Below are 22,946 nucleotides of genomic sequence, written 5' to 3' on the forward strand. Positions count from 1 at the left end.
GCGCCTGTAGTCGCAGCTACTTGGGAGGCTGAGGCAGAAGAATTGCTTGAACCTGGGAGGTGGAGGTTGCAGTGAGTCAAGATTGCACCATTGTACCACAGCCTGGGTGACAGAGCAAGATTCTGTCTAAAAAAAAAAAAAAGAATGTACCATTTTTAAGATTCCCTCTTTTTTTTTTTTTTTTTGAGACTCCTGGGTTCAAGTGATTCTCCTGCCTCAGCCTCCCAAGTAGCTGTGATTACAGGCGTGCGCCACCACGCCTGGCTAATTTTGTATTTTTAATAGAGACAGGGTTTCACCGTGTTGGTTAGGCTGGTCTCGAACTCTCAACCTCAGGCGATCTGCACGCCTCAGCCTCCCAAAGTGCTGGGATTACAGGCGTGAGCCACTGAGCCCAGCCACAATTCCCTCCTTTAACTAACTTAAAAAAAATATTTTTTGTTAACTAACAAACCACCAGTCCCAGTTACATCTGTTCAGAGGTATGACATACTATTTGCCTTTGCACTAAATGACTCTACACACTCTTGTGTCTTCCAAGTTCTCAACATTTCTTTGCATTGTTTTTTGGTCCACTTTTGTCAAAAAGAACCACGTTAGTGAGGTGTAATTCACACACCATAAAATTCACTCATTTTAAGCATACGATTCAGCGATTTTTAGTAAAGTTACTGAGTTGTACAACTGTAGGTCTTTTCCCTTGCATCAAGCTGTGAGTTGTTTCCTCACACTTAGATCAATGTGTCCACCTTTGACAGCCGCACTTTCTAATTGGCTGCTTCCAAACTGCTGTGATGATTAAAACTATGGATAAAGCCAGAGTCAGCAGGTTTTGAGAAAGCTTCTTCCCAACGAGGAAGATGCACAACTTTGGTGTAGATTGTGGCATCTGTTTTGTCTGCTCTGAGACCCTTTAATGTTCTCCTCCAGGTTCTCAGTTCTGATTCACATAGGCAAATCTACAGTGAAATACTGTTTGATTTAACTACTACTGAACCCTGCCTTCTCCAGACTCAGTGCCAGAACTGAGTTCAGGCCCTTGTTATTGCCCTCCTGGGCTATCACAGTGACCCCTGTGTCTCTATCTTCAAAAAGTAGGGTTGTTTTAAAAACAAGAAAACAGCTGGGCGCAGTGTCTCATGACTGTAATCCCAGCATTTTGGGAGGCGAAAGTGGAAGGACTGCTTGAGCCCAGGAGTTTAAGACCAGCCTGTGCAATATAGTAAGACCGTCTCTACAAAAATGTTTAAAATCAAATTAGTTGGGCATGGTGGTACATGCCTCTAGTCCCAGCTACTCGGAAGTCTAAGGTGGGATTATTGCTTGAGCCTAGGAGATTGAAGCTGTAGTGAGCTATGATCGTGCCATAGCACTCCAGTCTGGGAGACAGGGCAGGACCCTGTCTCTAAAACATAAATAAATAAATACAAGAAAAAACTTAAAACTTTTTTAAAATGAAAAATGTTATATATATATTAATAGAAAGTATAGCACCATGAACCCCCAAGTACCCATCACTCAGCTTTAGTCTCCGCCTCCTGGGTTCAAGTGATTCTCCTGCCCCAGCCTCCTGAGTAGCTGGGATTGCAGGCATGCACCACCATGCCTGGCTAATTTTTGTATTTTAGTAGAGACAGGGTTTCACCATGTTGACCAGGCTGGTCTCGAACTCCTGACCTCAGGTGATCCACCCACCTTGGCCTCCCAAAGTGCTGGGATTACAAGCATGAGCTACCGCGCCCAGCCTGTGGGACCATTCTTACTTCATCTCTACTACCACCCACCTCCCCTGCACTACTTTCCTCAGGGGTTATTTTAAAGCAAATCCCATTTATCACATCATTTCATCCAGCCCTGAATATCCCTCTACAATGGCATACAAGCATATTTTACGGCCATTATCAAGTTACCTGCCAATCTCCCCCTTAAGACTGTGAGGTCCCAGAGGTCAAGAAGGGTCTTATTTTTATTAATAATAGTGATAATGGGCCAGGCGTGGTGGCTCAGATCTGTAATCCCAGCACTTTGGGAGGCCAAGGCGGGTGGATCACCTAAGGTCAGGAGTTCAAGACCAACCTCACAAACATGGTGAAACCCCATCTCTACCAAAAATACAAAAATTAGCTGGGCATGGTGGTGCACACCTGTAATCCCAGCTACTTGGGAGGTTGGGGCAGAAGAATCACTTGAACCTGGGAGGTGGAGGTTGCAGTGAGCTGAGATTGTGCCACTGAGCTCCAGCCTGGGCAACAGAGTGAGACTCCTTCTCAAAAAAAAAAAAAAAAAAAAAAAAATAGTGATAACATAAGTTGGTGGTATAGGCGGCATCTAATTTAAGATGGCTTCCATGTTATTCCCTCTCCTCAAGCATGGGCTGGCCCTAATAGATTGCTTCAAATGAACAAAATAGGGCAGAAGTAGTGGGATACCATTTCCAAGATTAGGTGACAGAAAGACTGGCTTCCATCTTGGGTGCCCTCTCTTGCTCTTCTGCTCACATACCCTGTTGTGAGCTGCCTTATGGAGGAGTCCACATGGCAGGGACCTGAGGGAAGTTCCAGCCAACAGCCCAAGGAGGAACTGAGGCCCTCAGTCCAATAGCCCCTGAGGACATGAATCCCAGCAGCAACCACATGAGTGAACTTGGAAGTAGATCCTTCCACAATTGAGCCTTCAGATGTGATTCCAGCCCCAGTGGACAGTGTAACTGTACCCTCATGAGAGACCTTCAGCCATGGGCATGGAAAGAAACTGTGGGCTCATAAGTGTTTGTGGGTTTAGGCCATTAAGTTCTAGGGTAATTTGTTACACAGCAGTAGATAGCTGATACAGGTGACCTTTTCCTTTGAGCACTTCATATGAGCCAGGAAGAGTGCTAGACACTTATGAATTATCTCTTTAATGCTCATAGCATTCCATATCCCTATTTTATCACAAGGAAATAGACTTATAAAGATCAGTAAACTTGCTCAGTCACAGCCAGGAAATGGCAAAACCAGGATTCAAATGCAGGTGGGGTCATGCAGCCATCTCCATTTCAGTTATATCATGCCTTATGTCTGGCACACAGTAGGCACCCTGTGAACCCCAGCTGAGCTAAACCATGTTGGCATCAGGGAATGGGGGGTGGGCTGGAAGGAGATACAACTGGGGGACATGGACAAGACCCAGCCGAGCTGCCCCGAAAGAGCTTGCTCCCATTCCAAGTGGTACAAAGAGCACCTTTATGGCCGGGTGCGGTGGCTCACGCCTGTAATCCCAGCACTTTGGGAGGCCAAGGTGGGCGGATCACGAGGTCAGGAGATTGAGACCATCCTGGCTAACACGGTGAAACCCGGTCTCTACTAAAAAAAGACAAAAAAATGAGTGGTGTGGTGGTGGGCGCCTGTAGTCCCAGCTACTCGGGAGGCTGAGGCAGGAGAATGGCATGAACCCAGGAGGAGGAGCTTGCAGTGAGCCGAGATCGTGCCACTGCACTCCAGCCTGGGCAATAGAGCGAGACTCTGTCTCAAAAAAAAAAAAAGAGCACCTTAATAAACACCCAGTCTCTTCCACAAAGACTGGAAGTGTCAGACCCCAGCACTGCTGCAACGCCAGTGAGGGAGGCAGGGCTGTGATACACCAGGCCAGGCTTGCCCTGTTAGTCAGGAATTTATAACTTCTGGAACACCAAATGACAGCAACGTTCTGAAATGAATTCATGAGGAGATGCATAACTCTGTAGGTTAGTGAATTTGAGGTGTGGGGGTGGTGTGGGGAACTGATATCTCCAGACATCCCAGCTTCTATTTATCGGGGTCAGAGGCATCAGAAACCAGTATCAGGCTACTTATGGTATTTGTCACAGAAAGAAAAATGTCTCAGAATGGAACTGGCTTAAAGGCCTGAAGCCTGTAATTGAAATGTAAAGGTCTTGTGTTTCTAGGGCCTGTGGAGGTAATAACTTACATTCCTTACCTCATTCTCTGTCCTGGGTGGGACATTTTCTAATAAATCTATTCCGTTGACCACAACACTCTTCTTTTCTTTGATGGGAGCCTTAAATACCATTTTTGAGGACTTCTTATAGCCTTCTTTCAAAGACATCAGCACGGGATCTAAAGAAGGCAAGGGAAATGCTCTCATTGATGATCCCATGGGCTGTCAGGTGATGGTCCAGCAGGCTGGGTGGGAGGGAAGTTCAAGCAGGGGGATAGGCAAGGGGAACTGGGGCAAGCTGCGCTGAAGGCAAAGGCTGCAGCCCTCCTGTGCTCTGTGGAGTCCCCTGCTGTGGTACCTCGGTTGATGCCTCCCAGCCATTCATCCGGGGTCAGTGCTGGCTCCGTGCCTGGTGTCATTGGATAAATGTCTTCTTGGTAGGAATCTGACTGCAGGGGGAGGAGCAGAAGAGAGGACAGATGGGGGGCTGCTAGAAAAGCCCCTACTCTTCAGTCAGACTCTTCTCACTGATCTCCAGTCACGCTACCTGCTCTCCTGCCTCTATGCCTTTGCACTGTGTCTCCCTCCTAGAACTACCCGCCTGCACTCAAACCCAAGTGTCCCGTCTGAGAATGCTCCTCACCCCAAATTGGGTTTGAAGACCCCAGTCCACAGCACATCTCTCACCTGGGTTTCTCCAGGGTCATGGTCAGTGGTGAGTAGGCTAGGATGCGATGCAGGCCCCCCTCCCGGAGCCCAGCCCACCCCACTTACCCTCCGGGGCACGATCATGGAGATGGGCTCGATGAGGCCCTTGAGAGTCACCAGCTTGTAGAAGCGGAACACCTCGCAGGCTGACACATCCAGCCCGTGCTTGGGCATGACCCCTGTAACAGGCACACATGCGGCTCCATGGGGTACCAGAAACTGCCTCTCAGTGACATCACCCCATGATGTTCTGGGCTGGGGAAAGACTGAGGAATGTACTTAGGTTTGGAGGCAATGGCCCATGCAGAGGGCAGAGGGTGGACCGGGGCTTCTTCAATCAGTCTCTGTCTCTGAATGGTCACTTCTCAAGCTCTTTGGGCCAGACCTGCCTCACCACAGTGCACGCTTTATAATTGGACCTCTCAGAATTGGAAGAGGTCTGGATGCAGCCTGAGATTGCTGTTCTGTTCTATGTCTCCTAGAACCAACAATGTGTGCACATGTTGCCTGTGTGGGTTCACTTGCCACGTGTCCCTAACAGCTGCCTCTGCTGAACATCTATCATGGGGATGAGGGGCAGTGCGGCATGAGGAGCACAGTTCTATCTAGGGGTGGACCAACGGGGTTTGAATCCTAACTCTGCCCCCTTTCCATCTGGGAGTCCTTTGGCAAGTCACAACTCTCTGAGCTTCTAGTTCCTTGGCTAGTTCGAGGAGGACAACAGTGGCCCCACATGAGGTGGTCAGGAGAATATGTGCCAAGATACTCATTAACTGCCTGGCACCGTGACGAGCACAGACAACATTAGTTTCTTTCCCTGTATTGTGAATATGAGTTAAGGCTCTGCCTCTCCTCCACCGGGCTGGAAGCCTGCTCTTCCAGATAAAGGAATTCCAGGAGCTGGAGGGAAGGGGTGAAATGGTTTCCCAAATGGGATTAAGAGTCAGCAGATTCGGTCTGAGTTCTGCCTCTGCTACTCAGCAGGTAAGACCTGCCTCTGGTGAGCTGCTTAATTTGTCTGAGTCTATAATAAGTGCCTAGGTCACAGCAAACGCTCAATAGTGGTCACAGGTGAGGAGGATGAAGATGAGGATGAGGTGAGTCATTCTGAGTCCTTCCTCCTTCTTTCCTCTCCACCCCTCCACATCTGATACCTTAGCAAGTCCTGCTGACATTACTATCTAAACATCTGGATTCATCCGGTTCTCCCTGTCTTCCTCCTGTCCACCTATTATCCTCTCTTGCCTAAAAGTCTACAACTGCTTCCTAACTGGTTGCCCTGCCTTCCTCCTGCCCCTCCCAAATCCATTCTCTCTACTGAAGTCAGAGAGAATTTTTTTTTTTTTTTGACAGAGTCTGGCTCTGTTGCCCAGGTTGGAGTGCAGTGGTGTGAACTCAGGTCACTGCAACTTCTGCCTCCCAGGTTCAACTCCCAACTTCTGCCTCCCTGCCTCAGCCTCCCGAGTAGCTGGGATTACGGGGGTGTATCACCATACCCAGGTAATTTTTGTATTTTTAGTGACAGGGTTTAGAGACAGGGTTTCACCATGTTGGCCAGGCTGGTCTCGAACTCCTGACCTCAGGTGATCCACCTGCCTCAGCCTCCCAAACTGCTAGGATTACAGGCGTGAGTCACCACACCTGGCTGCCAGAGCAATCTTACTAACATTTCAGATCACATCATGTTGTCTCATCTCCCACTCAAGAAAAAGAACCGTCCCCACAATGATTTCCTAATCAAATGCAAACTGCTTTCCCAGGCTAATGCATCCCATGGATTCAGCCCCTGCCCACCTCTCCAACGGTCTCCTAACACCTTATCCCCATCTCCTGCTACATCACAGAGTCTACACCGTGCTCAGCCACACTGACCTCCTTTCTGTTCCTAGAACATGTCAGGCTCATTCTGCCACAGAGCCTTTGCACTAACCATTTCCCCTGCTGGGACTGCTCTTTCTCCTTCCCATCTTTCAGAGCTCAACCTAAAATATCATCACAGAGAGGCCTTCCCCGATCACCTGTGTAAAGTAGCCCCCAGTCACTCTCTGTTCTAGCATACCATTTGACTCTCTGCCTAGAACTCATCCCCATACAATATTTTTCTTATTTGTTTACTGCCTGTCTCCTGCTCAGTGGAATATGATCCCCATGAGAGTAAGGCCATGTTCTATTTGCCACTGGTCTTTGTGCAAGGTCTGGTACACAGTTGGAACTCAATAACTGTTTGTTGAACAGCTATGTGAAGGAGCAGGAGGAGTCAAGTGCTCTGTCAGGTGCCTTGCACATATGGTCTCTAAGCCTTACATTAGCCGTTCAAGGAAAGTTTGATTATCCCCATTTTACAGATGAGGAAACTGAGACTTAAGAGGGATTAAGTGCACAGCTGAGCCAGAATGTAAACCCAGGTCTGACTCCAAAGTTCAGGCAGATTTTTATACTATTTGATGCAGGAGTGACAGTGAAGGAGGTGGGGATGACAGAGTTGGGGAAGGGTAAAGTTGATGGAATGGTGATTAGGACTTTGGACATCTCTTGGCTTCCACTTTGCTGCTGGTCACTGGAGTGGGCTGTCAGGCTCTTTCAGCCCTGATGGAAGCTGGCCCTCAGGCCCTGTCCATAATACCAGACCCACAGGAAAGCAAACTAGACTCAAGCTCCAAGGAGGATCACCGCAGAGGTGGGAACGGGAGGTCCCTGAAAATAGGCGTTTCACTGGGTGATTTGGACCCCAAATGTAGAATTGCTGAATCATATGCATTACCAGGTTAGTTGAAAGGATGGAAAATTGGTTGTAAGACTTTTAGTGGTGGGAGAATGTGGGTTCTCACTCACTACACCCTGTCAGTTCCGGAGCCCTCTCTGTTTCTGCCTGAGAGCCTAGGGAGCTTGGGACTGCAGTCACGGGAACACCTGGAACTTCTTCCTGCCCTATCAGGCAGACAGAGCTGCTGCTGGGGTCTGGGAGTCCCGGCTTCCTAGAGGCTCAGGAAGGGACTTGTGCCCAGACCCCGTTCTGACCTTTAGTTACTGGACTACTTCCCACCATCGTCATAGCCACTGTGGGCTTCAGGCTCCCCATCTGCGATCAGGAGTGCAGACGCAGAGCACATGCTGGCAAGCTGCTACTGATGGTGGATGTGAGCGCGGTGGGGTGACAGCACCGGTCCAGTGGGCAGTGACAGCTGCAGCAGGGCCAGCTCTTATAGGTTCTGTTCCAACTTGCACATGTGCTGTGGCCTTCTGAGTCTGATTTTCCATTTAAGGGAGGGGATGACCCATGGGCCAGATGTCCTCCCGTGCACGAGCACACCAGCCGTGGCAGCCTGGGGGCCCCTTACCTAGGCCTTTCTGCGGGGCTGGGGAGCGGAACTCCATGAGGTAACTCAGGTAGGGCTTCTCAGTGCTGATCTCGTAGTACCGGATGTTTCCATCACCCTGGGGTTAGGAGAGATGGAGATGAGGAAGGTGGCAGGTAGGGAGGGCAGAGCAGGGCCTGGTCCCAGGAGCCAGCTGAAGACAGCTCTCCCCTGTGCTTCATGGGTGGTTAAAAAAAAACAAGGAAACCTGGCTTCTAGGCTCCTAGTGGGTGCACCACAGTGGACTCACTGCGCGTGGAGGTGGAGGTGGATGGGCTGATGTGAGTGTGTGTGTGTAGACAGCCTTTCTGACAAACAAAGTTATATTCACCAAGGATCTCCTGGTGGGTATCTCAAATTCCATCATTCATCACTGACTACACTGCAGGCTCTGATCTTTACTCCAATGTAAAACCCACTCCAGCTCACCTTTGAAGGAATTCTTGGTAGCAGACACTTGAGTAAGAATGGGTGTCAGACTTGAGGGCAGGTGTGATTGGGAGAGGTGAGGCCCAGGAACTTGGGTCGGGTCAGGGAACACCAGAGAGGTTAGGCTGGCTATTCTCAAGGGGTGGGGCAGTTGTGGGGGTGCAATGAAGGCAGGGCTCTTCCACAGGTTTCCCCGGGCCCTCCCCCGCCTCCTACTACCTTTCCAGCCAGGTAGAGCATGTGGGTGTCAGCATCATAGAAGGGGAACAGGAGGCCAGAGAGCCCATCGATTTCCTCTTCGATCAGGGGCATGGACAGGTCCTCCTGAGGGAGAGGAGCTAGTCTCAGCCTCTCTGCAAGCAGGATGGTATGCCCCTCCCCAAATCCCAGCAAGGCCTCTTAGGACAGCAACTACTTTATGTTAAGACCTCCCCTAGATGTTAAAAAGCCCGTCCTATGGGTGGTGGCAAGACTGACTTTCTTGTCACAAAACACAGCCAGGGGCAGCGGAAAGGGTTGTACAAACAGGAGGCAAGGGACTTGTTCTCATTGTGCCCAAACGTGCTACTTGCTATGTGTCCCCAGGTAAGTCTCTTGATCTCTCTGGAGCTCAGCCCCACTCTGGAAAAAGAGGGTGAACATCTTGCAGGTGTGGCCGACATTGTCCCTTGAAGCCTCTGTACCCAAGCTCGGCCTCTGGGGGTCTCTGTCTGATTTCTCCGCTGGGAATGCTATGAGAAGCTGGTGTGCGGGCCCAGGCTCCTGACTTTCTGAGGAAGTGACCTCTGAGGCAATGACGCTTCCTTTGGCCCAAACCCAGCAGGCCTTCCCATGGCTGACCTGGTCCCAGAGGGCAATCTGTCTCGTGTTCCACCTGGAGACCCCTGTCGTGAGAAGCCGCTTCATGTTCCCCAGGAACACCACCCGGTTCACTCTGTGGTTTTTGCAGTTGGCCTCCTAGTAGGAACAGAGGGAAGTGGTGAGCCAGGGTCCTCAACATGTGGGTTCTGCAGTGGGATGAATCGTGGCACTGAAAAGATACACCCATGTTCTCTGCCCTGGCCCCTGCAATTGTTTCCTTATTTGGAAAAGGGTCCTGGCAGATGTGGTTAAGCTAAGGATTTGGAGATGAGATTACCCTGGATTTTCCAGGTGGATCCTGGGTTCCATCATGAGGGTCCTTGTGGGAGAGAGGTAAGATTACACAGACACACAGGGGAGAAGGTGTGTGACCCCTGGAGGCAGAGACTGGAGGGATGTGGCCACCAGCCACGGGAGCCAGCAACCTCCAGAAGAGGCAAAGAATGGGCTTTCTCCTAGAGCGTCTGTAGGGAGTACAGCCCTGCTGCCACCTCGATGTGGGATATCTGGCCTCTGGAACGGTGAGAGAATACACTTCTGTTGTTTTCAGCCACCTAGTTTGTAGGCATTTGTTACAGCAGCCATGGGACACTGTTCTAAGCGCTGTGCAGCAATGGCTCCACAGATGCCTTCTCTGCCGTTTCACAGGGAAGGTGGGAACAGGTAGCGAGAGGGGAGCCAACCTCCACTAAGTCCAGTTGGGGGCTACACCACTCCAGGAACTCTCACCAGGGGCATTGCTTTTCATCCTCGTAACAATATCTATCGGAAGAAATCATTATCCCCATTTTGAGGGTGAGGAAACTGAGGCTCAGAAGGACAAGAGACTCATGCCAATCACTGCTCCACAACTCGCCTCATCAGGGAGTGCCTCCTTAACTGAGTTGTCTTGGGCCTCCTTTCCTGCCCACTGGCTCGTGACACTTGATTTCCTCCTAACACACAACAGTCCTCGGCATCAGGTAAGTTGGCAACAGGTCAGAAAAAAGGCTAATGAGGCAGTGCACATATTCTGGCTGGCGTCACTCACTCTGAACTCTAGTTCTAGCTCTGCCAAAAAAGTGTAGCCCAAGACAAGACCTTCACCTTCTCTGGGCTCATGGTCCCGTTTGTGAATTGGAGGTGGGGGTTCTCTGTTCATAAACATCCTTTCTGTTTGTCATGGACTCTGGGTTTGAATCCCAGCTCCTCCTGGAACCATGAGATTCAAGTCTCCCAACTTTGCTAAGGTTCAGTGTTCTCATATATACAATGAGAGGAGTAACAGTGCTCAGCTGAGAGGGTTGTCCTGAGGATTAAATGAGATGATGTGCAGAGCCCCAGGCACAGTGCAGGCCACACAGTGAGCTCTTAGCAGATGTCAGTTAACACTAATCATGCGAAGCAACTGTCATTATTCTTATTTGTAGTGGTACAGGTTGAGTAGCCCTTATCTGAAATGCTTGGGACCAGAAGTGTTTCAGATTTTGGATTGTTTCAGATGTCAGAATATTCACATTATACCTACTAGCTGAGCTCCCTACATCCCCAGAACCAAAATCTGAAATGGTCCAACGAGCATTTCCTTCGGGTGTTATGTCAGTGCTGAAAAAGTTTTGGATTTGGAGCCTTCTGGATTTTGGATTTTTGGATTTAGGATGCTCAACCTACAGTAATAGATAACTTTCTGGTCTTGTAATATTGGACTACTCCAAGGTAAACAAACCCAGATTAAGCATCAATCCCTCCTTGTGTAGAAGGCAGACCTCAGATATCATCCATATTTTCCATTCCATCTCTCCCCATGACCAGCACACAGCAGGTGCCCAAAAAATGGTAATTGCTTTTACTTCCAAATGGCACCTAACCCCTTCCTCAAACGCAAGACCCAGGAGATTCAAAGACCAAAAGTGGAGCTAAGTTCACCATCAACCTTGGCACCCTGAGCCATTTCCCCCAGGCTCATCCTATTGGGTGGCTGGGCAGTGAGTCCAGTGTCTCCTCCTCCTGTGTCTATGATGGACTTGGTTAACACCTGGGGATATATGCACTGAAGGGTGTCACCAGCTCAGCCCCCAAAGCAAGCCAGAAGAATCCTGTCTGGAGGTAGAGGGTACAGTGGGGACAGGAAAGGTCCCTCCCCACCCAGAACAAGGCAGGGTTCCTATGAGCTGAGAAGGATCCAGGAGAGCCAAAGTTGTTCAACAGAGGTGCAGTGAGATGCACTGGAGAAGGGGGCTGACACAGCCCTTTTTTTTTCCAGGCCTGCTGAAAGCTGAGCCCCAGCCCTCAATACCTTCCCCTTCAATCTCAAAAAGTATAGGGTTCCACCTGCAGAACACGGCCAGAGCGGGGCTCGATCACACGCAGCTTCTTGTCCTTGCACGTGGTGGTGAGCAGGCTACCGTCCGTGTTGAAGGACATGCAGAGGATCACGTCCGTGTGGCAGTCGATCATCTTCACTGGCTCGCCCACGTCCAGGTTCCAGATGAGGACCTGCAATGGCAGACGCGCGGGAGGCAGGGTCAGTGGCTGCTAGGGTCCTGGGGTGTTCGTCCCAAGTCCACACTGGACTGCCCTGGGAGAAGCACCCCATGCAGGGCCTGGGGTGTGCTGGGATGCAGGAGGGGTTGTTGAATTCTATATGGAAAGGCTGATACATCCCTGGCACACAAATCCATCAATATCCTTGGTCAGATCCCAGCACCAGCCTGGGCTCAGTTTATGGAAGAGCAAGAAGGATACATGTTCCTTGTCAGGTCCCATGTGGCAGCTCACCTTTTTTGAGGATGTGCCTGGGGCTAGGGGCTGAGGCTCCACTTTTTTCCCTCCAGCAGCTTTGGTTACCCCTTTTGCCACCTCTTGGTTAAGAAGTGGCCAGGCAAAGGGTGTGGGCATGGAAGGGGCATTCTCCTCCAGTCCATCAACCACCAGAGAAGGCAGAAAAGATGCCTCCAGCCTCTGTGGACCCCAGGAATGACAGGGTGCACAGGAGATGCTCAGTTGCGTACAGTGAATGAATGAATGAAGGAGCAAATGAACAGATGAGGCAATATTGGTTGCTTAGGAACCAACAGTGCTTCCCATGGGCACCCAAAAGGCCCCTTTCTCTTCCCCAATCCCTCTCCACCCAGCTGCCTGCCCACTGCATACCTTGTAGTCGTAGCCAGCGCTGAACAGGATGTTGTTGGTGGTGGGGTGCCACTCGACCAGCCCCACACGCCGGCTGTGCCCGTGCAGCTCCAGGAGTGCCTCCGTCATATTCCGCTTCAGCCCGCCCTCGGGGATCTCCCAGATCCGCACCTGCAGAGGGGGATGAGGGTCCAGGCTGGGTGGACATGGCCAAGAGGGCCCTTGATGAGAGGTGCCCCTTCCCTCGGACACCAGGCTTTCAGAGATCTGCCTGATGAGGCACCTCCTGGCTTGCGGCGATGGGCAAAGCCCGACTGAGGCCTACTGGGAGATCTCAGGGTGTGGCTAGAGAGGAAAGAGAGACCATCTCTGCCTGTGGGAGGTTTTTCTCTGGGAAGTCTCTGCAGACCTAAGAACTGTTATTACTGGCATGTTGCTACTGCTCTGGCCTAGCCCGACTAAGAAGAACATGCATGAGCCTCTTTTAGCAAGTGTGTTAAAAAGCCTATCCTTGCTTCACATGCCACATCCTTCTAGGAGACTCTGCCTTCCTGCTACCCTGCTCAGACCCACTTTGGCTGTCTGAACCACATGGCCTTATCCCCCATTCTGTCCCCCACGCAGGATGGACCCCTGGGCAGAGGGAACTGCATCTGGGAGGCTGAGAGGCCCCAGGTCTCTCCTGAGAGATGGTGGACTGGGAGGCAGAGATTGAGCAGATGTGGGGCCTGAGCTGAAAGGATGGGCAAAGCCTGGATAGAGCTATTTTCAGTCTTGTGGATACTGATAAAGAAGCAGAAAAAGATGGTCTGCAGAGAGGAGGATGGGATATGCAGAGAGAAGCAGAGAGGAGACCATGTGGCCCCAGAGAGGGAGAGACTGAGCAGTTTCTCTGCAATCTTGGAATCAACCCCCTAATTATTTACATCAGCCCTGGTGGGCTTCTGTCACTCAAACCAAACCTCCTCTGCACAGCTTCAACTATTTCATCAATAAGGTGGGTGAGGAGTCGGGGGAACATCCCTGCCCTGCTATACCTACTGGTAGAATAAAAAGACACAATGGTATAACAGTTTATAAACTGCAAAGTGCTCTAAAGGCCTAAGGAATTATAATTGTTATTATTATCATTAATATTATTCATTAGAGTCTAACTGGTTGAAGAGGAAAGAGCACATGTGACTATAATTTAGGACACCTTAAAAAAAAAAAAAAGAATCTTTCAGCCTGAGCAACACAGCGAAACCGTGTCTCTACCAAAGAAACAAAAATTAGCCGGGTGTGGTGGCGCAAGGCTATAGTCCCAGTTACTCGGGAGGCTGAGATGGGAGGATCCCTTGAGGCTGGGGGCAGAGGTTACAATGTGCTGAGATCCACTGCACTCCTGCCTGGGCAACACAGCAAGACCCTGTCTCAAAAAAACCAAAAAAAAAAAAAAAAAAAAAAAACCAAAAAAAAACAATAAAACAACAACAAAAAAAATCCTTTTGAAAATCTGAATTCCACCCTTGCTAGGAAGAAGAAAAACAGGAAAAACAGCCTTGAGATATCATTTGTAATCTGCTAAAATAGCCAACCAAAAAAATAAAAAGAGCCAGTGTTGGCAAGGTAATGCTGGAAGTTATAGATTGAATGGATGTTGGTAGTATTATAAATCAGAGTAACACTTTTGGAAGCAATTTGGCAATCTTTAGTAGGAGCCATAAAGACATTTATATTATACTCTTTGACCCAGTAACTTCACTCTTAAAATACAATATAAGCAAAAATCTCCATGCATGAAGATGTTCACTGCAACATCATTTACATGGAAAATGTAGAAGCACTGTAAATGATCAACATTAAAAGAACAATTTAATACATTATATCAATATGTAATACTAGTCAATTGATTACAATTCCAAAGGCTATGAATGAACGCAGAAAGCATGTTAAAGAAAGCCAAAGCCACGTGAAGTGGCTCACGCCTGCAATCCCAGCACTTCGGGAGGCCAAGGCAGGAGGATCACTTGAGCCCAGGAGTTCAAGACCAGACTGGGCAACATAGTGAGACCCTGCCTCTACAAAAAATTGAAAAAATCAGCCAGGTGTTGTGGCATGCACCTGTAGTCCCAGCTATTCAGGAGGCTGAGGTGGGAGGATCACTTAAGCCCAGGAGTTCAAGGCTGCAGTGAGCTATGAACGTACCACTGCACTCTAGCCTGGGCAACAGAGTGAGACTCTGTCACAAAAAAATAAAAAAAAGGAAGAAAGCCAAAGGCAGACCAGAGGTCCTAGGAGCAAGGCTAGGAACTGGGGTGCCCCTCAGGGCATTCTTTGGACAAATTTTCTTTCTTGGTGCCTCCTCAGACTATAAGAATGAGCATTTCCCTCACGTGTGTTCCCCCACAGAGCCAGCTCCTGTGCCTGTCGACTGGGAGGTTTCAGGGTAAGAAAGGCAAATTCTGTCAAGGGTTTGGGGTCACCCTTGGGTGCACCATTCTCAGTTTCCGTAAATCCATTTCAAAAGCCCACTTGAGAAAAGGTTTATAATTTGGGAAGAGTTTGAAATATTTTTCCATCTCCATTGTCATCCCCTTTGGTGGTTCCAAACCTCGAGTAAAGTCCAACACTCCCACACAGTCCTGTGAGATGGTGGAAGGGGGGAATGCGGGGAGGGGAGTGATGTATAGGGGCCCGGAATACCCCAGTGTTCTTTCCTCAACAGCCCCTGCACGAGGGCGTTCAGGGATGAAGACTGGTCTGGAAGTGGCTGAGAGGGTGCAGGGGGAGCAAGCTGCTGAGTACATAATTCAGTAGTCACCAACAAAACACATTCCTTCTGTCCCCAGATGTACTGAAGAAAGGTGACCCTGAAGTTGGGAGACTAATGCTTGGACTAGACACCCACCTATGACAGACATAGACACGTAGACACACACACTTCTTTCTTTTTACCCAGAAGGGATACTATTACACATGTTCTCTTTCAACTTGCTCTTCTCACATAACAGATAGTGGGCATCTTTCCACACCACTCCATGAATATCTACCTTATCTTTTTAAGTGGCCAGAGAGGCATCTGTTATATGACTGTTCCATGATGAATTTAATCGACCTCTATTAATTGACATCTACGTTCTGTTCACTTTTTTTCATGATTACAATTCATTCTATGACGAACACGCTCGAAATACAAGTTTGTGCATTAGTGTGGATATTCTTGTAGGAAAACGGCTGTAAGTGTTTCATATTTTTTATAGTTACTGTAAAATTGTCCCCAAAACTGTCCTAGTTTTAACCCACAGAGTCTGAGACTGCTTCATTATGCCTCTAAAACTATACCTTTAAAAAACTGGATTTTTACCCATCTGATAGGTCAAAAATGCCACCTGGTGTTTGGATTTGTGTTCCCTCCATTCTTAGAAATACCGAGGACAGGCGTGGTAGCTCACGTCTGTAATCCTAGCACTTTAAGAAGCCTAGGCGGTAGCTGGGTGTGGTGGTTCACGCCTGTAATTCCAGCTACTCAGGAGGCTGAGGCAGGAGAAATTGCTGGAACCTGGGAGGTGGAGGTTGCAGTGAGCCAAGATTGTGCCACTGCACTCCAGCCTGGGCAACAGAGTGAGACTCCGTCTCAAAATAAGAAGCCTAGGCGGGAGGATTGCTTGAGCCCAGGAGTTCAAGACAAACCTGGGCAACATAGTGAGACTGCTATCTCTACAAAAAAGGAAAAAATTAGCTGGATGTGGTGGCATGTGCCTGTAGTCCCAGGCACTGGGAAGGCTAAGGCAGGAAGATCGCCTGAGCCCAGGAAGATGAGGCTGCAGTGAGCTATGATCACGCCACTACACTTTAGTGTGGGTGACAGAGTGAGACCCTGTCTCGAAAAAAAAAGAAAAAAAAAAAAAACAGGCATCTTTTCTCATGTCTATTGGCTACCCTTGTTTGCACTTGAGTAGGAAGCTCTGAAGCTTTCAAACTCAAAGGGATGAGATGTTTGGGGGCAGAGGATTCTGTCTAGGGACGTCTCACACTGTATCTTGGTACATAAGCATTGACTGAGGCAGAATAGTTGCCCCTGGCCATCAAGAAAGATCTTTGAAACCAAAAGTTGAGGCTCATTAACTCCACTAACACCTCCCAAGGGCCTCCTATGAGCCAGTGGGGTGTGGTGTTGAACTTGCCCATGCCTGCTCTTGAGCAGCACTGAGTGGTGCAGGCAGAAGGAGAGGCTGTGGGGGCACAGAGCTGTTCAGAAAGCTTGAACCCAGCTGTTAGGGGCACCGGGGTGGGAGGGTCTGGGAAAGCAGTGTTGGAAGAGAGGATGTTGAACTAAGTTTGAAAAGACAGGTTGGGATGTTGGAAGGGGTAAGGAGGCAGAAAAATGCCCAGCGTGTGTGGGGTCAGGCGCAGCAGGTAGGGAAACTGCAGGGGGGTCAGCCTTGCTCGTAGCAGGCTGGCTGGTGGCAGAGGAGGCCAGAGGTCATGTGTGTCATATCTCGTCACTGAGGCTCGAAGAAGCTCTGCTTGGGCCCAGAGTCTCAGAAAAAAACTCTTTCCCAGGACACCCTAATTCCTGAGCAACCCAGTAACTGAGGTATCTCTGGGTTAAACCTATGCCGGGGTAAGGTAGAGTCACCTGGGGGGCTGTGGAGTGAGCCCCAGCCAAGGCTCCAATCTTATTTACTAGCTGGGTGACTTTGAACAAGCCAGTTAACCTGTCTTGAGGCTCAGGCTCCTCATCCAGAAAATAGAGACTGTACCTGTTAGAGGTGTGTGGGTTCAACTAAACTGGGTGCAGAGCTCTTGGAAGTGTGAAGCCTTCTAGATACACGAGCTGATATGCTGGGGTGACAGCTCTGCCTAGAAGCCTAGGGGCTAAGCCTAGGGGATGGGCGATGGGGGTAGCTGTGTCTGTGCCCAGGCTCCAGCCCCTTGACTGGATTCAAGTCTCATGGAATGAAGGGCTACAGTTGGAAACCAAGAGAGCTGTTTTCACCAAGAACTGTTGGATGTAGGGTCTCAGGCAGGGCTTGGGGGACTCAGATGAATAAATATCCCACAGAGAGGGAGACAGGTGCCTTGCTTTATCCCCATTTGATACCAGCCACTTCCCTGCCTGGGTCCTGGTTTTCTCATCTGCACATTTACTTTATTATTTATTTATTTATTTATTTATTTATTTATTTTGAGATGGAGTTTCGCTCTTTCGCCCAGGCTGGAGTGAAGTGGTGTGATCTCAGCTCACTGCAACCTCCGTCCCCTGGATTCAAGCAATTTTCTTGCCTCAGACTCCCAAGTAACTGGGATTATAGGCACCCACCACCACGCCCAGCTAATTTTTGTACTTTTAGTGGAGATGAGGGTTCACCATGTTGGCTAGGCTGGTCTCGAACTCCTGACCTCAAGTGATCCACGGCACCCGACCTTCATCTGCACATTTAGATAGTATTAGTTAATCTTCCAAACTTTTCTGCTTTGACATCACTGAATACATTACTGGGAGAAGGAGACTGGCTCTGCTTGACCCATGGCTGCAGCAAACAGTAGCACCACATGCTACAAAGCTCAGAGGAGGAGCTGGAGTTCACAGTGGGCCTGAGTAGCTGGGAAAGGAATTCCAATCCCTTAGTATTCAAAGGTTTTGTTGAAAACAAAGAGTGGATAAGGCATGGGAGGAGCCCTGCGGATCTGCTCAGAGGTTGCTCTGGGAGGTTACTTCAATTCAACAGGAAACTCAGTAGCGTTTGCCAAACTGGATTTCTGGAAGGAAAGGGTGGGGAGAAGTGGCAAAACCACTCTCTCCAGCAAGCCAGCCTTGCTGGGGACTGTCCCCTTCACAGGTCCCTGGATCAGAGCCTTGTTTAACTCAGTGATATTCAACCCAACAGAACATACCCGGGTCCTCTCTGTGCCAAACAGATTAGATATGGGGGAACGGTTCTTAGTCTCAAGTAGCTGTCAGTCCTGCTGGGGAGACAGCAGACACTGCAGACAAGACAAAGGCAAGGCAGCTGATAAGCACAGTTAATAAAGCTACAAAACCAACTGTCCCTGCACATGGGAAAGGGAGCAGCTGGCCAACAAGCAAGAAGCTTTGTGATCTGACAGCTCCGTTAGAATCCAGGCTCTGACCTTATTGGCTGTGAGATTTTCCCCAAGTTTCTTAGCCTCTCTGAGCATCTGTCTTCACACCTGTAAGGACAATTATACCCATACAGCAGAGCTGCTATAAATACCAAGTAAAGATAAAATGTATACACTACCAAGCAGATGACCAAAGAATAACACTTAAGGATGCTTACTTAATATTAATTAAGGATCATACCCAAGTTTTATAGTGGTTAAACTTTAGATGTAATTGAGTTATAGTTTTCTTTTCTTTTTCAGACAGGGTCTTGCTCTCTCACCCAGGCTGGAGTGCGGTGGTGCAATTTCGGCTCACTGCAACCTCCACCTCCCAGGATCAGGCCATCCTCCCACCTTAGCCTCCTAAGTAGCTGAAACTACAGATGTGCACCACAATGACCAGCTAATATTTGTATTTGTATGTGTGTATGTGGAGACAGGGTTTTGCCATGTTGCCCAGGTTGGTCTCGAACTCCTGAGCACAAGCGATCTGCCCATCTTGGCCTCACAAAGCGCTGGGATTACAGGCATGAGCCACTGAGCCCGGCCAAGTTATATTTTTCATGTGCACTTTGTTGCCCCCTGTATAGTCAATACATACGTTATGAAGTATGTCTCCATTTTATGGAATGCAGCATAAACTTCATCTTTAAAATGCTTACATGATTATGGAGGTGTCTGGTTGGATCTCTGCTTTCTGACATGTTGAGGGTCATGACTGCTCGTGACTTAGGGCTAGGACTATTAGTCCCTCTGATGACACTGTTCCTAAGGGGCAGATTACTCCATTTAAGGGATCTGCTGCTTATTACACACTACAGCAAGCAGACAGGACCCAATGTCTGTATATGTGCTACGTGCTACAGAAGTTCACAGGAGGAGCTGGAGTTCACCACGGGCCTAAGCAGCTAGGAGAAGATCTGATATCTAACCCCTTAGTAGCTACTTCAAAAAACAAACAAATCTGTTTTGGGGTAGTGTGGGGAGTGACAGGACAGTATAAGATATGGTTTCTGGGCTGGGTGCAGTGGCTCACACCTGTAATCCCAGCACTTTGGGAGGCCCAGGCGGGCAGTTCACTTGAGGTCAGGAGATCAAGACCAGCCTGCCCAACATGATGAAACCCTGTCTTTACTAAAAATACAAAAATTAGCTGGGGCGTGGGGGCGCGTGCCTGTAAATCCCAGCTACTCAGGAGGCTGAGGCAGGAGAATCACTTGGACCAAGGAGTTGGAGGTTGCAGTGAGCTGAGATTGCGCCACTGCATGCCAGCCTGGTGACAGAGCAAGACTCCGTCTCAAAAAAAAAAAAAAAAAAAAAGATATAGTTTCTGGGTTGGGCGCAGTGGCTCACTCCTGCAATCCCAGAACTTTGGGATGCAAGGTGGGTGGATCACTTGAGTCCAGGAGTTCGAGACCAGCCTGGCCAACATGGTGAAACCCCGTCTCTACTAAAAACACAGAAATGAGCCGGGAGTGGTGGCATGGGCTTATAGTCCCAGCTACCTGGGAGGCTGAGGCATGAGAATCACTTGAACTCAGGAGGCGGAGGCTGCAGTGAGCCAAGATAGTATCACAGCACTCTAGCCTGGGTGCCAAAGTGAGACTCTGTCTCAAAAAAAAAAAAAAAAAGATATGGTTTCTGCCCTCAAGAAGCCTCCAATTTAGCTGTATACAATACACAATCATTGGCTCCAAGATTTCCATCTAACCAATCCACAGAGATGATGCCTGGTTCCAAGAGCACAGTAACTGTGATGTCTCCCGCAGTGAAGAGAAAACTGAAGGTGTTTGCTTAGGGGCCAGGAGGCTCCTGGAGCTCTCTCCTCCCCGTTTCTTGTCAATCATTCTGTTCATTCTAAAAATTGAGTTTATCATCATTCATCTAAACAAGAGGTAGAATCTCAAAGTCTCCCTTGATTCTGACATCTTCTGAGCACCGGACTCACTGTTTCCCAATATGGGAAACAAATCCCACCAAACCCAGGGAGGTAGGAGGGGCGAACTGAGGACCCAGAAGGAAACATTGTTGAGCATCTACTGCTGCGAGTCCTGGGAAGGCGCTGCTAGAGGATGCATGAAGTGGTCGTTGTGGTGCTGGATGCATGAAAGGACACTGCTGCCTATTATTATTATGACTCTACTAATGACTGTCCTTGCACAGATAAGGAAATGAGGCCCACGGAGGTGAGGAAACTTTCCCCCAGCATCCAGGTTGGGCCCTGAGGAGAGCAGACGCTGTGATGTCAATGTTGAGTGTGGATGAATCTGAACTGTCAGCCCAGTCCACCACGGCCCTGATGTCACAGCTGGGAAAGGAGGAGCTGGGGTTCAAACTCAGAACCGGAATCAGGCAGACTACCCTCCTCCTCTCTTCCACACTCTGCCCGTGCCCGTACCTGATTTTTCCTTCTTCCCTGGGCTGAACCCAACCCCCTGAGGAGGACATGATCTGTCCTTCCGCTTATCATGTTGGCCAGGCTGGTCTCAAGCTGCTGACCTCAGGCGATCCACCCACCTCAGCCTCCCAAAGTGTTGGGATTACAGGCATGAGCCACAGTGCCCGGCCTGGGCAAGTTATTTAAACTCTTGGGCCCTCACTTAAGGAAAAGAAAGTAACAGTTAATGTCTATGGAGTTCTTAGGGGACACAAAACACTTTTATATTCATCTAGTTCTCAGAGCCTGAGATGATCCCTATTTTAGGGTGGTAGGCAACTGGTACTCAGAGAGGTAAAGAAACTAGTCCTAGATCACAGAGCCTGGAAGTGGCAGAGCCAGGATTTGAACCTAGGCCTAGGGACTTCTGAGTCTGGCTGCTTAGCTATGGAGCCATACTGCTGCTTTCTCTGTGGCTGCTAAATCATTGGTGAAGACTCACTCAGCTCACTGGCCCCTCAGAGCTACCTTCCTTCTACCTCTACAAAAGTGCATCACTCCCTTCCAGCTCCAAGAAGTATTGGTTCGGGAGCTCAGGAGGCAGGGGTGTGCGGGAGGCAGGGTGGTGGGTGGCTTCCAGCAGGGCTGACATCCTGTCCATCCCACCCCCAGCTCCTCAGGGAGGGGCATCATGTACAGGGTGAGGAGAGCAGACACAGGATGGAGGAGCCTGGATAAAAGGCAAAGGAAAGATGTGGAGCTTGGCCCACCAGCAAGAGGCACCTGCCTCTTCTCCCTCCTCCTTCTCTCCTGGGATCACTCTCTCCCTCTCCTTGAGATGACAGAAACCTCTCTCTTTCTGCGGCTGCTGGCCCCCGGAGAAGGGCTGGGAGCACGAGGCTTGGAAACCGATAGCGCCCTTCCCTGCCGCCTGCCAGCCACCCTCCCTAGCTGCAGCAGAAGCTATAAAAAGCATAGCCTTCAACAATAGGTGACATCACCCAGCAGCGGAAAGAACTGGATTCTGCCAGATGCCAGGGAGAGTTATGGCCCCCAGCCCTCCCTCGGGCCCGAAGCCCCTGGGAAAGGGCCTGGGTATGTTCTGCTGGATCCCTGGCGGGATGGAGGCTAGACTCCAGAGGACCTGCTCCTGCTCAGGGAGGGGAAATGGATCCTGGGGGACGGGGATTGATTTCACTGGAGGTTGCAGGACTGTAAGATATGGGGAAGGAGCTGGGGAAATTAGGGCTCGTGAAATTCCACCAGTGTCCTCTGAATGTTCTGAGAGACAAGTAGAGGGACGTGGCAGGCTGGGGGTGAAATGGGCAGGCACTAGCAGGGGAACTGGTCCAGGCTTGCTGTGAAGAGCTTCCCTCTGGGCCCCTGTAGGCTGGCACCATCCCCAGTCCTGTATGTAGCATAGTGCCTGGCACACACAGCAGCTTTGCTGACTGACCTCCCAACCCTGGGTCTGAATGTCGTGTCTGGTGTGCAGCAAGTTGACCATTCCAGCTGGAATGAGTGGAGGGAGGGTGCCTAGGTGGCCTGTGCCTCAGGCGCTTTGATGGAGGTAGGGAGGCCGTGGGAAGGGCCCTGGCAGCAGTGCTGACCTCCTGTCCACCCCCTGGAAGCTGCAAACTCCATTTCCTTTACACCCCACCCCCTCCCAGGCTGCAGCGGGGCTGCCTCTCCTGTGCTTTCCCCAGCATCCAGGTTGGGCCCTGAGGAGAGCAGACGCTGTGATGTCAATGTTGAGTGTGGATGAATCTGAACTGTCAGCCCAGTCCACCAAGGCCCTGAGCCTCAGTTTCCTCCTTTGTAGAACCAGGGCCACCGGTGAGGGGCTGAGAGTGCAGACTGGGAGTCAGGGGACCTTCCTAGGACACAGGCTGTCTGTGTGACCTTGGGCAAGGCACCTCCCTCAGGGTCTCAGAGTGCCTCCTCCAGGAGAGGCTGGGATCCAGCCTCAGGGACCTGTTGGTTTTAATGCCAAGATCCCTAGCCCCGAGGTGGGGAGAGGTGGACACCCGGGCAAGATGGGGTTCAGGGCTGTACTTCTGGGGCAGCTGGCCTGG

General features: G+C 49.9%; 1 protein-coding gene across 2 annotated transcripts in view; it reads right to left on the reverse strand.

The window, feature by feature from the left end:
• CORO2B (coronin 2B) overlaps window positions 1–22,946 on the reverse strand; it is a 151,000-nt gene that overhangs the window by 4,953 nt on the left and 123,101 nt on the right. For both annotated transcript variants that reach the window (XM_017851194.1, XM_017851193.1), the window contains exons 4-11: window positions 12,405–12,554; window positions 11,583–11,747; window positions 9,252–9,368; window positions 8,631–8,735; window positions 7,965–8,061; window positions 4,693–4,805; window positions 4,277–4,367; window positions 3,958–4,097 (exon numbers count right to left, since the gene is read on the reverse strand). In XM_017851194.1, the coding sequence (XP_017706683.1) occupies window positions 3,958–4,097; window positions 4,277–4,367; window positions 4,693–4,805; window positions 7,965–8,061; window positions 8,631–8,735; window positions 9,252–9,368; window positions 11,583–11,747; window positions 12,405–12,554 (978 nt within the window). The remainder of the gene's footprint in view (window positions 1–3,957; window positions 4,098–4,276; window positions 4,368–4,692; window positions 4,806–7,964; window positions 8,062–8,630; window positions 8,736–9,251; window positions 9,369–11,582; window positions 11,748–12,404; window positions 12,555–22,946) is intronic.

The sequence above is a fragment of the Rhinopithecus bieti genome, unplaced genomic scaffold (assembly GCF_001698545.2).
Source record: "Rhinopithecus bieti isolate Rb0 unplaced genomic scaffold, ASM169854v2 scaffold_31548, whole genome shotgun sequence".
Taxonomy (NCBI): domain Eukaryota; kingdom Metazoa; phylum Chordata; class Mammalia; order Primates; family Cercopithecidae; genus Rhinopithecus; species Rhinopithecus bieti.